This window comes from Pecten maximus, chromosome 12, assembly GCF_902652985.1.
Source record: "Pecten maximus chromosome 12, xPecMax1.1, whole genome shotgun sequence".
In the NCBI taxonomy this organism is placed as follows: domain Eukaryota; kingdom Metazoa; phylum Mollusca; class Bivalvia; order Pectinida; family Pectinidae; genus Pecten; species Pecten maximus.
In genome coordinates, this window is record NC_047026.1 from 21,496,775 (window position 1) to 21,513,125 (window position 16,351).

At 40.7% G+C, this 16,351-nt stretch overlaps 1 protein-coding gene across 1 annotated transcript; it reads right to left on the minus strand.

The window, feature by feature from the left end:
- Positions 1–10,179: 10,179 nt before the first annotated feature.
- LOC117338922 (variant surface antigen E-like) lies at positions 10,180–14,736 on the minus strand. The gene is made up of 2 exons (XM_033900287.1): positions 14,559–14,736; positions 10,180–10,541 (listed from the first exon to the last, which is right to left on the minus strand). Exons 1-2 carry the CDS (start codon positions 14,734–14,736, stop codon positions 10,180–10,182), a joined length of 540 nt encoding a protein of 179 aa, XP_033756178.1.
- Between the last annotated feature and the right edge of the window lie 1,615 nt (positions 14,737–16,351).

A 16,351-nucleotide genomic window follows, 5' to 3' on the forward strand; every position in this document is an offset into this window, starting at 1 on the left:
ATGACGGCTTAAATGTTTTGACATCACCTATTTATCCTGACGTCCTAATATCACAAAGTACAACGTGGCCAATGTACGGTACGAGCGCACTTTCATAGTCCAAAACTGGTCTATTGCTGTTATGAGAACATAACATCCTGTTTTCCACCATGATTTGAGAGATTGGTTCGTACTTCTTCACGCCATGGTCTTTCTCTTAAAAATATTATCTATGTTTTCAAACATTTATTTCTCTTAAATATATACGCATTAAAGAAGATAATTTCGTTATTTGAGGATTTGGAACGGTGTTTCATGAACTTCTTCTGTGTCAACTGTACTCGTTACCTTCCCATTTATCATTATTTCCCCCGTACACGCCAAGCCAGTCATTTCGTATATGATCCATCTATCTCCATCCGACTGCTCTATTAAACCCGGGGTTTAACTAGGGAATGTTACATCATTCAAATAGCTGTAGACATTAATTGGACAAAGTCAAACAACGTGAATAAAAAAATCATCGCTAATACGGGGAACATGAAACTGCACGTCCAGAAAGCCAAACACAATTCACTTTGATATGTCAGCTTAGAAAGGGCGCAGAGTAATACAGAGTATGTATGGGAAATACTGGTTGATTTTGCGGGCAGGTATGATTTTCGGTTTTACTAGTACGTGCACGATCGCAAAAATAAATCGCAAAAACTCAGTTATTTTTTTAATATAATTCAAAATGAATACATCTGATACCGAAACCTCATAAAACAGTTTAATTAACACAGTTATTGGAAGCAAGTTGCAGAACTATACTGTACATTTGATTGTGTACTCTAAAATTGGTTTATCCTCATTTCGCAGTATGACTTTTAAAGATTGTAATCTTTAACCAAAAGTGCAACTTTGACGCCCCAAACAGCCATAAGCTTATTTAAATGAACGCTGTGCTCCCTCGTTACTGAATTATATACCATACTACAGAGGGAAATGAAATATTGTTCTAAGAGAGACATTTTTATATCATTTGTTATCAAAACAGGTTTCTATTTTAATAGACACAACTTCACGAACATTTCTTATCAACATCTAAAATAGGCAGTTTTAATTAAAGTAAAATATTTTTATAGACTTGAACATTATCTTTTCATCTTATTCAAAAATTACTACCATGTACTCCAAAGTATCAAGAACATATTCTGTAAGAAAAAACACATTTTCTCATTTTAATGACATAGCCATAAGTTCTGAAAATGTTGGGGTTATAATTATCTAAATTATTGGAATTGTCAAAAAACATTAAAATTTATCCAAATATCTTTAAATCAATTCCAGTAGAATTTTACAACCTGAAATATTAGAATATTATTAAAGAATGATAGATAAAAATGATAACAAAAACAATTAATTGAATCAATAGTTTATCGCCGAGGTGGACTTAAAAGAACGTGCTGAAAATTCAGAATTATACAACTGTGAACGATATACAGTATTACCATAGCACATGGATTTTGGGTCTGACACATTTGTCTCATCAAAATCATTTGTCAAAGTTAATATGTAATGAACTAACAAAATGCTGTAGTGATTTAACAAAACTAAAAACAACAAATGCAAAGAATATTACAATATTATTTTAGTAATAGACAGGGAATACTGAATATCATACAGATACGAGGGTTGATTGATAAGTTGTGAATCTCATATTGAAGGATTTGAATTTTGCCGGACATATTGTATTTTTTTTCAACATAATCCCCTTCAGTATCTATACACTTTTGCCAGCGGTGTTTAAGGGTCTCAATGCCACTTTTATAGAACTCCTTTTTTAGCTGTTCAGAAAGTCATCCACTCCATTATGACGCTATCATCGGACTGAAAGTGAGAGCATGAAATAGCTATAAGTTTTGGAAATAGATGAAAGTCTGATGGAGCGAGATCAGGTTAACAAGGCGGAATCTCAATCAATTCAAAGCCACGATTGTGAATGGCAGTTATGGCAATGACAGACTTGTGAACAGGGGCATTGTCCTGATGGAATAACACACCGTTAGTGAGCTTTCCGCGACGCTTAAGTTTAATATAGTACGTGTCATTGATTGCTTGTCCTTTTGGAGATAACCTATCAGCAGAATACCATCTGCATCCAAGAAAACCGAGGCCATAACCTTCCCAGCTTATCGAACAGTCTTTGCCTTCTTTGGCGAGGGAGAGCCAGTGTGCTTTCATTGTTTCGATTGTTGTTTGGCCTCTGGGGTAAAATGATGGACCCATGTTTCATCCATAGTGACGAATCTCTGAAGAAAGTTGGCAGGATCTTCCTCAAAAAGGTACAGATTAGCACGTGATAATGTAGCCTAGGTGTGCTTCTGATCAACTGTCAGAAGTCTTGGTACCTATCGGGCCGAAAGCTTTCTCATTGCAAGGTCCTCGGTCAGAATGAAATGTACTATTTTCTGTGAAATGCGCAACTCTACTGGCTATATATCTTTCTGTGACTGCCAGGCCTTCCAAGACGGGGTCATCCTCAAAGCTCTGTCGGCCGCGCTTGAATTCCGCCACCCACCTTTTCACTGTAGCATATGAAGGGACATCTTTTCCTAGTGTTGCTACCATATTATTATGGATATCCTTAGATGTTAAACCTTTTTTTTTTTGCAAATATTGGATCATTGCTCTTTCACCGATTTTGTCCATTTGCAAAAGCCTCTTGTCTTGTTTACTTTAGTGTGCTACCTCGTCGATATAAACTGACCAAATGAGACCAAAACAATGAAAAGTTGGTAAATACTCAATTATGGAAGAACATTTTCATCAACCGTATAATTTAATCAATTTTGGAGACTGGATAAGTTTAAATTGGATTGATAATAGTCTGTATATGCTGAACCGGTGCCATGATCCATAAGAATTAAGATGTGACATCCAGGGTCATGGCAAATCTTGGGGATTTACATGTAAGTCTACCAGCAGTACTTACCATCCAGTTATTGACAACGTGTTGAAATCGTAAAACATAGCATTCTTGTCTTGGTTGCATTGATCATATCTTCCCTGTGGCCGACTCTCGCGTGATAGTACGTAAAATTTCAAAGCGACATCTTGTGTCGTGTAAATAAATAACGAGATAATAACAGACAGACTTCTATTAGATATTCGATAGGGAGTTCTGTAAAGTTAAAGAAAAAAACAACCAATCAAAATAATTTGTTAGTGACTGATAAAAAGAGTTTTAAAACATACAGCAAATGGAAAAACTTGAAAAAAACAACCACAAGCAACACAAAACATTGATGTAATGTACTAATTAGTTCCTAACACGATCAACAATTTGATCACCAAATAAGTTACCTTTATTAGTCAATATAGGAAGAGGAAAACATGCAGCGACTGTGGCCATTATCCTTCGATCGAGACAATTTAAATGTGTCTTAAATATGGAAACGACATTAAAAGGAAATAGGTATTAAAAGCATTGCGTCAACGCGTAAGGAGATAGAATCGACACCTGGATTGACACCGGGAGATACCTCGTCCATCATCACACTACTGCTACTGATATCGGCCTACTTCGGGCGTCAACTATTACTATAGTTAGGCCATTCCGTCTAATGTGAGTACATCTGTGTATATTCCATATGGTGACGCATGCTCAACCGAAGTCTCTTTGCTATAGTCGGACAAAGTGGTTGAGTAAAGTCGACTAGACATGCGCATTGTAACTTCTTGTTTCTCTACACATGCGCATTACATGCAACAAAAGTGAGTTCGCTTCTACAACAGTTAGATTATAGTCACTATAGTAGACGTTTGAAGGATGCCTTTCTAGTAGAGTAAATAACAACAATTCCGTTATGAAGACCACCATGCATATTCTCTGGCGTAGGTTGACGTAACTCCGGTCGATTAGCCTGTTTATGTAAGTCACTGCAATGCAAAATGCAACTTTAATGGAAATTTATCCCGAAAGTTTATTTTAGTTTTCACAATGTCCTTAAAGTAGAGGGAACCCAAACAATCTCTCACGTCTAAAGATACCTCTACATTGCTTTAAATGATCAGTCTGTGGTACTAAACAGACTGACCATACTCCTCGAACCTGCAATTGACACTTGATGTTTAACTGTATTTTACTTTCATTTTTTTTTAAATTCTATTGCGCCTGCGCATTTAGTCACTGATGCACTGCCTGTACATTATGCAGCAAGGTTTTCAGGATTAAAACATTATTTGTGCTTTAGTTTTCCGTGGTTTAAGCAACACAGCTTGCCAATAAATGGATTGCTATTACACCTGCCAGTGTCACGTGACAAATATCGCACTTGACTACAATTTGAACTCTATATCGGAAGAAGCGATGTCAACATTTAACATGTAAGATTTTTGCTTTTATGCTATAAATCGATCAGAGAAGATAGCGATATCCACTCTGTGCCGCCACAAGTGTCATCGTGAACTGTTAAGCACGTGCCTGCACGTGATATATGTCAGTGCTATCTAGGGTATTGTAAACACTCACAAGCATTCCTGAAACCTTCTTTAATAGCTCTTCAAATAAATTTACGATCTAATATGTATAAAAAAGTGTATGTTTTATTTCCAAGTTTCTTTCTTCCACTTCAGAACATACGGTTGGACAGGGCTGTCTGTACTTTTATCGATAGACCCAGAGGGACACTGCCTACCTTCATATCAAACTGGTTTTTACGTCGTTACAATTCATTTTATAATTTCAATAATATTCTCATGAGTCAGAACAACAAGGAAATTGTCTTTATATTACATATGGTGTATGCTCGTTACAAACATATTAAACTTTATATCATCTTAACAGTTTTAGTTTCCACTGTCATTATTCGATTATTGAGATTGGGTATACGCATGCTCTTTCAGAGCGCACCTGTTAGATGATGGCTGTACCGCTGTTATATCGCCTTACACTCCCTGAAGCAATAAACGGTTTTTTCAGATTGCTTTATTATAGAGATAGCAAACTTTTAACTTTGACGACAATAAATCGTGCCGGTAATAGATCTCAATCAGCAAACTACATAGATCAAATTTATTTCTTTTAATTTTCAATTTTCTCTTCCTCCATGTTATAGTAATTGTCACAAATTCAAATAATACATTATATGACGTGTTTCAAGCACTGAAGTACAAAGAAATGAAACAGCTATTTAAAAATAGATAAGACAATATATGACGATGAAAAGGAAATGCTTACTGTGCGATATTGCCTATCCACCTAGTTTTAAATCAGAAGTAGTAGTTCAAAACATTGAAGATCTGTATAAAAAAAGAAATCATGTAACAAAAAAATAAAGGAATTTATGACCCTGTATACCCCATACTTGCTAACGTCAATAATATGCAACTCAACAACAGATAATGCATGTAATTGGTTTTTGAATTCTATTTCATGAGATGGTACTTAGAATAAATACCCAAACATTTATTGTAACATATCAATTGTCTTTTATCGGTACACACCTTGACTGAAACTGCCATTTAATTTTATGAAGGAATCGTACAGGATTCAACGAACTTATCTTGTATACAGCGCGAAATCTATATATGTAATGCTGATGCGGTATAAAATGATAATTTCAACAACTTCTGCAACTTATATAATACATTATATTGTTGGTTATCAGGTGTAATGACTTGCACTCATCAAAATCGTGTATAGAAATTGATCAGTTTCCTGCCGTATCTGCGCACTCGTGCAATCTAGATCTGTTCATACATCCTGTGGGCCTTAGTAGAAGTGGGGGAACACGTGGAATACGTAACAAACAAGAACCATTATGCTACATTTCTGATATATTGTTAAAGCGCTCAAGAGACGGCATTTTCAAATAATCTAGTTTTATGGACAAGCTGCAATTGACATATTGTACAATGGTCTGACTTGTAGAGCGATACCAGGACATGACTATTTCAAAAATAAATAAAACTTTTGGATTTTATTTCTAACTGGACTTCCCTCATCTGTGACGACATCATATATTATGGCATTCTATGTAGTCATTTTTAATCCATTGGCAACTTTCATGATGGATCAAGTCTGTTAAATAAGAGCCATCACCTCTGACCCTGTGGACATGTGTTATAGGTCTGTTTTAGGGTTTTGTAAGTATTTTTTGGCAGGATCAGCTTACAACAAAGCTGTACGATAAGATTGATGATTCCAGTTTCCCAATTGTTAATTTTCAATATCCAGTCATTTTTTTGTTTGTTTTTCTTTTATGAGGTGAATAATATTTCAGATTGTTCAACTAAAGCTAGAAGCAATATTATAAAGGAGTCGGGGGACGTCATGATATCAGAATAACAGTTTGTAATAATGTGATATTGTGGACAAGAGTTCAATAAATTTACCTTTTAACGACAATATTACTTTCAATAGTCTTTGCGAGTCAACCTATTGCAACACACTGGCGTCAGTGTCTGAACATGAACCAGGCTAACATAAGTATCAGTGAATGTAAATGGGATTTTGTGAAGTAATTAAAATGATTTTGAATATTATGCATTTTTTCACTTTTGGATTTAAAACCATAATAAATTTACTTGGTCGACTTTGTTAGCTAATATTATGACTTCTGATTGTGCCCGACAGCTTATTTGTACGATCGTCAACATCACTTTGCACAGTAGTACATTCATTCTGTCTATTTAAATACCACGACAAATTAAGATTAAGTTTTTGCTGGATAGAACGTAATGTCGACCGATTAATTCAGCTGTGCCCTTTTTCAGCGTCTTGATTATGACTCATGCTTTGTAATTAATTGACATCCAGATTTCTTCCGGGGAAGATTGGGTCCCTTCCATATCTCCTTAACCCCATTGACGTCATTACAATCTTGTAAAGCTTAATTGCACCACGTAATAAGATAAAATCATTAATTATCCATTTTAATACATTGCACTTCAATTAATTAGGTTTCAATGGTACCGGCTTGGTATAAACATTGATATTTTTGGCAGAAATATTTGTGAGCCAATATTGTCGAATACCTCAACAAAGTGATTATCTTTCCACGTGATGTGGGTTTACAACATTATACATTACTCCAAGAATTGTAGCTTATTTTTATACATGTGATAAATAGTTTTGTATTGAAAGCTAAATAATGAACGCTTGGGGAATATAATTGCGATTTCAGATAAGATTTCTTTCGGTCTGACATACAGCTTCCCATTCCTTCCCAAAATACATCCAGCTGACACCTACCTGTTAATAAGGCCATAACTGGTCACCAGTCAATGTGGATCTTTCCCCGATACATATCATTCACTGATACTCAATGAAGTTATTCAAGCATCATCAAAGTATCTTTGAGTCATTTCAACAGTTCTATGTTGTAAAGGTTACGATTCGACATGGGTGCCATTTTTTTCGATGTACACGTGTTAAATACGCATGACCTTGAGGTAAAATACGGTCTGTTTACTGTTAACTCCAAATTAATGGAAAAGTGATTAATTCTCATTACAGCGATAACACAAATGTATTGTGGGATATACACAATACAAATTACCCAATTAATAAGAGGAGGAAACTAGTTTTGTAATACAGGTTGATCTAATTGAAAATAATTGTATTTAAACTGATAAGATAAATAAGAAGTCGACTTTTGTACACCAATTAAAGACTGTGGTTCTAGTGATATACACGTGACACGGCGTTACGGAAGTACCTAAATAAATCGGCGTGTCGACCAATGAGTAATAATGTTTTGTCTAATTTGGAATCACTTAACTTAGTTTAATATTCATGATTGTATTTTTGTGGTTTAATGAATCTGTAATTACACTTAAATTAATGGCCCTATGTGAATTGTAAATGTTCGTCGTACTGTCTAATCAGTGTAAGTAGGGTCCCATCGGAAATGTTTGATTTTACAACAGATTCGGATGTATGTCTCCCGGCTGTTTAGCCGACGAGGTTGTTTGTCACTTCAATCTTGTCTTGTTTTGTACGTGTTCTTTTTCCCAAGGTGTTATTTGCGGATGTCTTGTGGACAAGAGAGACGAGGTCCTGGAATGGCCTTGTGACGCATTTAGACTCGTGATCTATGGACAAATCTTTACGGTGGTAAATGTGACTATTTTTCTCGGTCTTTTTTAATCTCCTCAATTCTTAAATTTCAAGAGTATAACAAGCCTTCAATAATTATCTATATAGACTTGTTTTGTTTTTGATATTCAATTCAAGTTCGTATTTAGAAAACGTGGAAAATTGTGGAAATAAAATTATCAAACTACAAAACTGTGTCTTCGAAAACCAATCCAAACGCAATAAAATACTTATAATTAAGTACACAAGTATTATCAAATTATGACAAATGCTTCGAACTGTATTCATCAGCATCAAAATGGCGTGAAACATCCGTTGATGCTTATTTACAATAAATCACCTTAGTGTTACAAGGCCTAAATGTTCCGTGTATATGATAAAGAAGAAAGATGAAGAAACACTCACTGAAACATCAAGATCATATTAAATGTTTTGTCCTTCAGGCAAAGGGAAGCCCGAACATATCAAAAGATAACGTTTGCCATAGGCCTAGTTGTTGGCAATGACATAAAAAAAAATCGGGAGTATATATCTGTATGATATAAGTTATATAACACAACCAAAATGATATTTGAACATCATATTGATTGTGTTATATAACTTATATCATATTTACATTACCAACCTGACGAAATGATATAAGAAATGGATCGATACATTCGTTAATCTGGATTGTTGTCGCTTAAAAAACAACAAAAAAGATAATAAATTATAAATTAGACAAAGGCATTATTCTGTGATCATTAACTACGGAATTGCCAATTTCGGTTTACCTACATGATTTGAATTAGTAATGCCAAAAACATGCAAAAATGTGGAAATTATGGAAATTAGGTATTAGTTTTTTGAAGAAATTTGATTTTCCATTTCATTCTTATGGCATTCTATTGTTTATTGATAGGCTACTTTACTTAACTTTACAATATTGATTTTTATAAGGACAGTCCTGTAATAAGCTCGCATAACGTGTGTCCAATCCGGTGAAATGAACCAATTAATCTTGTTATGCGTGTTCACTAAAAAATTGATAAAGGCTGAGAAGTATCTAGCTTCCTGGTTATTCGTCAAGGTTGAATATTCTCATGACATATAATTTCAGTTGAATCACTAGCATTAAGATTTGAAATTGTTCAGAGATAAAAAGTTTGTACACATAAAACCCATTGAATGTCACAATTACTAAACAAAAACAATTTGAAATATCAATACTTTTACAATTATAATTGAAATGTTAAAACTAATTACTAATAGACTAAAAAAACAATTGATCAAAAGATGAAGGTGATTAGCCATTAACAAACACATATAATAAAACACACGAAGAGATTTATCGGAAACGAAACAAAATTCAAGAAGTGTGCGTGATTTTCTAATGATCCCGCAGCAGTCATATCGGGACGGTTGCCAAGAGGAAACAAACCACTAGTCATATCGGGACGGTTGTCAAGGGAATACATACAACCAGTCATATTGGGACGGTTGTCAAGGGAATACAAACAGCCAGTCATATTGGGACGGTTGTCAAGGGAATACAAACAACCAGTCTTATGGGGAAGGTTGTCAGTGGGATACAAACAGCCAGTCATATCGGGACGGTTGCCAAGAGGAAACAAACCACTAGTCATATCGGGACGGTTGTCAAGGGAATACATACAACCAGTCATATTGGGACGGTTGTCAAGGGAATACAAACAGCCAGTCATATTGGGACGGTTGTCAAGGGAATACAAACAACCAGTCATATTGGGACGGTTGTCAAGGGAATACAGACAGCCAGTCATACGTTGGCGGTTGTCAAAGGAATACAAACAGCCAGTCATACCTTGGCGGTTGTTAAGGGAATACAAACAAACAGATATATTGGGCGGTTGTCGAGGTGATACCAACAGAGCTAAGGAAAGAAACGGGAAACGATACTGGGAAGAAAGGAAAAACACAAAGACCATAAGCAGTGCGAAACGGAGCAGACTATATGTTTTAGAATTCACAGAAGAAAGTCTTCGATTTTACATCTCAGTCCTATTTTGGTTCATTTATAAAAAAAAAAAAAGATAAATCATCAAGCATCTTTATTCAATTTAGAATCTGTACCGTATGGGTCCCGATGCGTGCCGTTATCTTTGACTACTGTATGGTTCCTGGTGCGTGCCGTTATCTTTGACTCTACTGTATGGGTCCTGGTGCGTGCCGTTATCTTTGCCTCTACTGTATGGGTCCTGGTGCGTGCCGTTATCTTTGACTCTACTGTATGGGTCCTGGTGCGTGCCATTATCTTTGACTCTACTGTATGGGTCCTGGTGCGTGCCGGTATCTTTGACTCTACTGTATGGGTCCTGGTGCGTGCCGTTATCTTTGACTCTACTGTATGGGTCCTGGTGCGTGCCGTTATCTTTGACTACTGTATGGGTCCTGGTGCGTGCCGTTATCTTTGGCTCTACTGTATGGGTCCTGGTGCGTGCCGTTATCTTTGGTACTACTGTATGGGTCCTGGTGCGTGCCGGTTATCTTTGACTACTGTATGGGTCCTGGTGAGTGCCATGTAGGCTTTGACTCTTCTATGTAGGGTTGTCAAGGGAATACAAAATCTTGGTTTACTGTTGGGTCAGGGAGCAGCCATGTTGATACGTAGGGGTCTAAGGAATACAACCTTATCTACCGTTGGTTCCTAGGTGATCCACAAATAGATATGTTGGGCGGTTGCGGTGATACCAAGTAGAAAGAACGGGACCGTGGGCGTAAACGACAAGACCATAGGCCTGGGAACGGGCATACTATTGTTTGTTCACGAAAGTTCGATTTTACTTCCATTTTGGTTCATTTAAAAAAAAAATGATAATCTCAAGCATCTTTATCAGTTAGAATCTGCCGTATGGCCGATGCGTGCCGTTACTGTTGGCACTGTATGGTTATCTTGGTCGTGGTTCTTGACTGTTGGGTCCTGGTTGCTGCTTTATCTTTCTGCTACTGGGTCCGGTGGTGCGTTATCTTTGATCTTATGGGCTGGTCGTGCCATTTTTGCCTCCTGAGGTACTGGATGGTCCTGGTACGTGCCGGTATCTTTGACTTACTGTATGGGTCCTGGTGCGTGCCGTTATCTTTGACTACTGTATGGGTCCTGGTGCGTGCCGTTATCTTTGACTTACTGTATGGGTCCTGGTGCGTGCCGTTATCTTTGACTACTGTATGGGTCCCTGGTGCGTGCCGTTATCTTTGACTACTGTATGGGTCCTGGTGCGTGCCGTTATCTTTGACTACTGTATGGGTCCTGGTGCGTACCGTTATCTTTGACTACTTTATGGGTCCTGGTGCATGCCGTTATCTTTGACTACTGTATGGGTCCTGGTGCGTGCCGTTATCTTTGACTACTGTATGGGTCCTGGTGCGTGCCGTTATCTTTGACTACTGTATGGGTCCTGGTGCGTGCCGTTATCTTTGACTACTGTATGGGTCCTGGTGCGTGCCGTTATCTTTGACTCTACTGTATGGGTCCTGGTGCGTGCCGTTATCTTTGACTACTGTATGGGTCCTGGTGCGTGCCGTTATCTTTGACTACTGTATGGGTCCTGGTGCGTGCCGTTATCTTTGACTACTGTATGGGTCCTGGTGCGTGCCGTTATCTTTGACTACTGTATGGGTCCTGGTGCATTGACTACTGTATGGGTCCTGGTGCGTGCCGTTATCTTTGACTACTGTATGGGTCCTGGTGCGTGCCGTTATCTTTGACTACTGTATGGGTCCTGGTGCGTGCCGTTATCTTTGACTACTGTATGGGTCCTGGTGCGTGCCGTTATCTTTGACTCTACTGTATGGGTCCTGGTGCGTGCCGTTATCTTTGACTACTGTATGGGTCCTGGTGCGTGCCGTTATCTTTGACTACTGTATGGGTCCTGGTGCGTGCCGTTATCTTTGACTACTGTATGGGTCCTGGTGCGTGCCGTTATCTTTGACTACTGTATGGGTCCTGGTGCGTGCCGTTATCTTTGCTCTACTGTATGGGTCCTGGTGCGTGCCGTTATCTTTGACTACTGTATGGGTCCTGGTGCGTGCCGTTATCTTTGACTACTGTATGGGTCCTGGTGCGTGCCGTTATCTTGACTACTGTATGGGTCCTGGTGCGTGCCGTTATCTTTGACTACTGTATGGGTCCTGGTGCGTGCCGTTATCTTTGACTACTGTATGGTTCCTGGTGCGTGCCGTATCTTGACTCTACTGTATGGGTCCTGGTGCGTGCCGTTATCTTTGGCTCTACTGTATGGTTCCTGGTGCGTGCCGTTATCTTTGACTACTGTATGGGTCCTGGTGCGTGCCGTTATCTTTGGCTCTACTGTATGGGTCCTGGTGCGTGCCGTTATCTTTGACTCTACTGTATGGGTCCTGGTGCGTGCCGTTATCTTTGACTCTACTGTATGGGTCCTGGTGCGTGCCGTTATCTTTGGCTCTACTGTATGGTTCCTGGTGCGTGCCGTTATCTTTGACTACTGTATGGGTCCTGGTGCGTGCCATTATCTTTGACTACTGTATGGGTCCTGGTGCGTGCCGTTATCTTTGGCTCTACTGTATGTTTCCTGGTGCATGCCGTTATCTTTGACTCTACTGTATGGGTCCTGGTGCGTACCGTTATCTTTGACTACTGTATGGGTCCTGGTGCGTGCCGTTATCTTTGACTACTGTATGGGTCCTGGTGCGTGCCGTTATCTTTGGCTCTACTGTATGTTTCCTGGTGCATGCCGTTATCTTTGACTCTACTGTATGGGTCCTGGTGCGTACCGTTATCTTTGACTCTACTGTATGGGTCCTGGTGCGTGCCGTTATCTTTGACTACTGTATGGGTCCTGGTGCGTGCCGTTATCTTTGACTACTTTATGGGTCCTGGTGCATGCCATTATCTTTGACTCTACTGTATGGGTCCTGGTGCGTGCCGTTATCTTTGACTACTGTATGGGTCCTGGTGCGTGCCATTATCTTTGACTTTACTGTATGGGTCCTGGTGCGTACCGTTACGTGCCATTATCTTGACTCTACTGTATGGTCCTGGTGCGTGCCGTTATCTTTGACTACTGTATGGGTCCTGGTGCGTGGCCGTTGATCTTTGACTTACTTGTATGGGTCCTGGTGCGTGCCATTATCTTTGACTACTGTATGGGTCCTGGTGCGTGCCGTTATCTTTGACTACTGTATGGTCCTGGTGCGTGCATTTATCTTTGACTTACTGTATGGGTCCTGGTGCGTCCGTTATCTTTGACTACTGTATGGGTCCTGGTGCGTGCCGTTATCTTTGACTCTACTGTAATGGGTCCTGGTGCGTGCCATTATCTTTGACTACTGGATGGTTCCTGGTGCGTGCCGTTATCTTTGACTACTTGTATCGGTCCTGGTGGCGTGCCGTTATCGTTGACTACTGTATGGGGTCCTGCCCTGGTGCGTGGCCTTTATCTTTGACTACTGTATGGGTCCTGGTGCATGCCGTTATCTTTGACTCTACTGTATGGGTCCTGGTGCGTGCCGTTATCTTTGACTACTGTATGGGTCCTGGTGCGTGCCGTTATCTTTGACTCTACTGTATGGGTCCTGGTGCGTGCCGTTATCTTTGACTACTGTATGGGTCCTGGTGCGTGCCGTTATCTTTGACTACTGTATGGGTCCTGGTGCGTGCCATTATCTTTGACTTTACTGTATGGGTCCTGGTGCGTACCGTTATCTTTGACTACTGTATGGGTCCTGGTGCGTGCCATTATCTTTGACTACTGTATGGGTCCTGGTGCGTGCCATTATCTTTGACTCTACTGTATGGTTCCTGGTGCGTGCCGTTATCTTTGACTACTGTATGGGTCCTGGTGCGTGCCGTTATCTTTGGCTCTACTGTATGGGTCCTGGTGCGTGCCATTATCTTTGACTACTGTTTGGGTCCTGGTGCGTGCCGTTATCTTTGACTCTACTGTATCGGTCCTGGTGGGTGCCGTTATCTTTGACTACTGTATGGGTCCTGGTGCGTGCCGTTATCTTTGACTACTGTATGGGTCCTGGTGCGTGCCGTTATCTTTGGACTCTACTGTATGGGTCCTGGTGCGTGCCGTTATCTTTGACTCTACTGTATGGGTCCTGGTGCGTGCCGTTATCTTTGACTACTGTATGGGTCCTGGTGCGTGCCGTTATCTTTGACTACTGTATGGGTCCTGGTGCGTGCCGTTATCTTTGACTACTGTATGGGTCCTGGTGCGTGCCGTTATCTTTGACTACTGTATGGGTCCTGGTGCGTGCCGTTATCTTTGACTACTGTATGGGTCCTGGTGCGTGCCGTTATCTTTGACTCTACTGTATGGGTCCTGGTGCGTGCCGTTATCTTTGACTCTACTGTATGGGTCCTGGTGCGTGCCGTTATCTTTGACTACTGTATGGGTCCTGGTGCGTGCCATTATCTTTGACTCTACTGTATGGGTCCTGGTGCGTCTTGACTACTGTATGGGTCCTGGTGCGTGCCGTTATCTTTGACTACTGTATGGGTCCTGGTGCGTGCCGTTATCTTTGACTACTGTATGGGTCCTGGTGCGTGCCGTTATCTTTGACTCTACTGTATGGGTCCTGGTGCGTGCCGTTATCTTTGGCTCTACTGTATGGGTCCTGGTGCGTGCCGTTATCTTTGACTCTACTGTATGGGTCCTGGTGCGTGCCATTATCTTTGACTCTACTGTATGGGTCCTGGTGCGTACCGTTATCTTTGACTACTGTATGGGTCCTGGTGCGTACCGTTATCTTTGACTACTGTATGGGTCCTGGTGCGTACCGTTATCTTTGGTTCTACTGTATGGGTCCTGGTGCGTGCCATTATCTTTGACTACTGTATGGGTCCTGGTGCGTGCCATTATCTTTGATTTTACTGTATGGGTCCTGGTGCGTGCCATTATCTTTGACTCTACTGTATGGGTCCTGGTGCATGCCGTTATCTTTGACTCTACTGTATGGGTCCTGGTGCGTGCCGTTATCTTTGACTACTGTATGGGTCCTGGTGCGTGCCGTTATCTTTGACTCTACTGTATGGGTCCTGGTGCGTGCCATTATCTTTGACTACTGTATGGGTCCTGGTGCGTACCGTTATCTTTGACTACTGTATGGGTCCTGGTGCGTGCCGTTATCTTTGACTACTGTATGGGTCCTGGTGCGTGCCGTTATCTTTGACTCTACTGTATGGGTCCTGGTGCGTGCCGTTATCTTTGACTCTACTGTATGGGTCCTGGTGCGTGCCGTTATCTTTGACTCTACTGTATGGGTCCTGGTGCGTGCCGTTATCTTTGACTCTACTGTATGGGTCCTGGTGCGTGCCAGTTATCTTTGACTCTACTGTATGGGTCCTGGTGCGTGCCGTTATCTTTGACTACTGTATGGGTCCTGGTGCGTGCCGTTATCTTTGACTCTACTGTATGGGTCCTGGTGCGTGCCGTTATCTTTGACTCTACTGTATGGGTCCTGGTGCGTGCCGTTATCTTTGACTACTGTATGGGTCCTGGTGCGTGCCGTTATCTTTGACTCTACTGTATGGGTCCTGGTGCGTGCCGTTATCTTTGACTCTACTGTATGGGTCCTGGTGCGTGCCATTATCTTTGCCTCTACTGTATGGGTCCTGGTGCGTGCCGTTATCTTTGACTACTGTATGGGTCCTGGTGCGTGCCGTTATCTTTGACTACTGTATGGGTCCTGGTGCGTGCCGTTATCTTTGACTACTGTATGGGTCCTGGTGCGTGCCGTTATCTTTGACTACTGTATGGGTCCTGGTGCGTGCCGTTATCTTTGACTGTACTGTATGGGTCCTGGTGCGTGCCGTTATCTTTGACTGTACTGTATGGGTCCTGGTGCGTGCCGTTATCTTCGACTGTACTGTAACGGTCCCGGTGTCAGTTTTTGTCCTTGGACGTACAGTGCCACCATCTTTGTCCTTGTAAGCGTCCTGGTGTCGCAATTTTTGTCTTAGGCGTACGGTATCGTCATCTTTGTCCTTTGACTGTACAATGTCGCCATCTTTGACTGCACTGTAGGAGTCCTGGTGACGCCATATTTGACTCCATATTGTCGCCATGTTTGTCATTGGGCTTTTCTGTCGCCATCTTTGACTGTACTGTAAGAGTCATGGTGACGCCATATCTGACTCTAAAGTGTCGCCATTTTTTACTGTACATTGTCGCCATCTTTGACTGTACTGCATCGCCATCTTTGACAGTACAGTGACGTCATCTTTGACTGTACAGTGACGTCATCTTTGACTCTACAGTGTCGTCATCTATGACTCTACAGTGT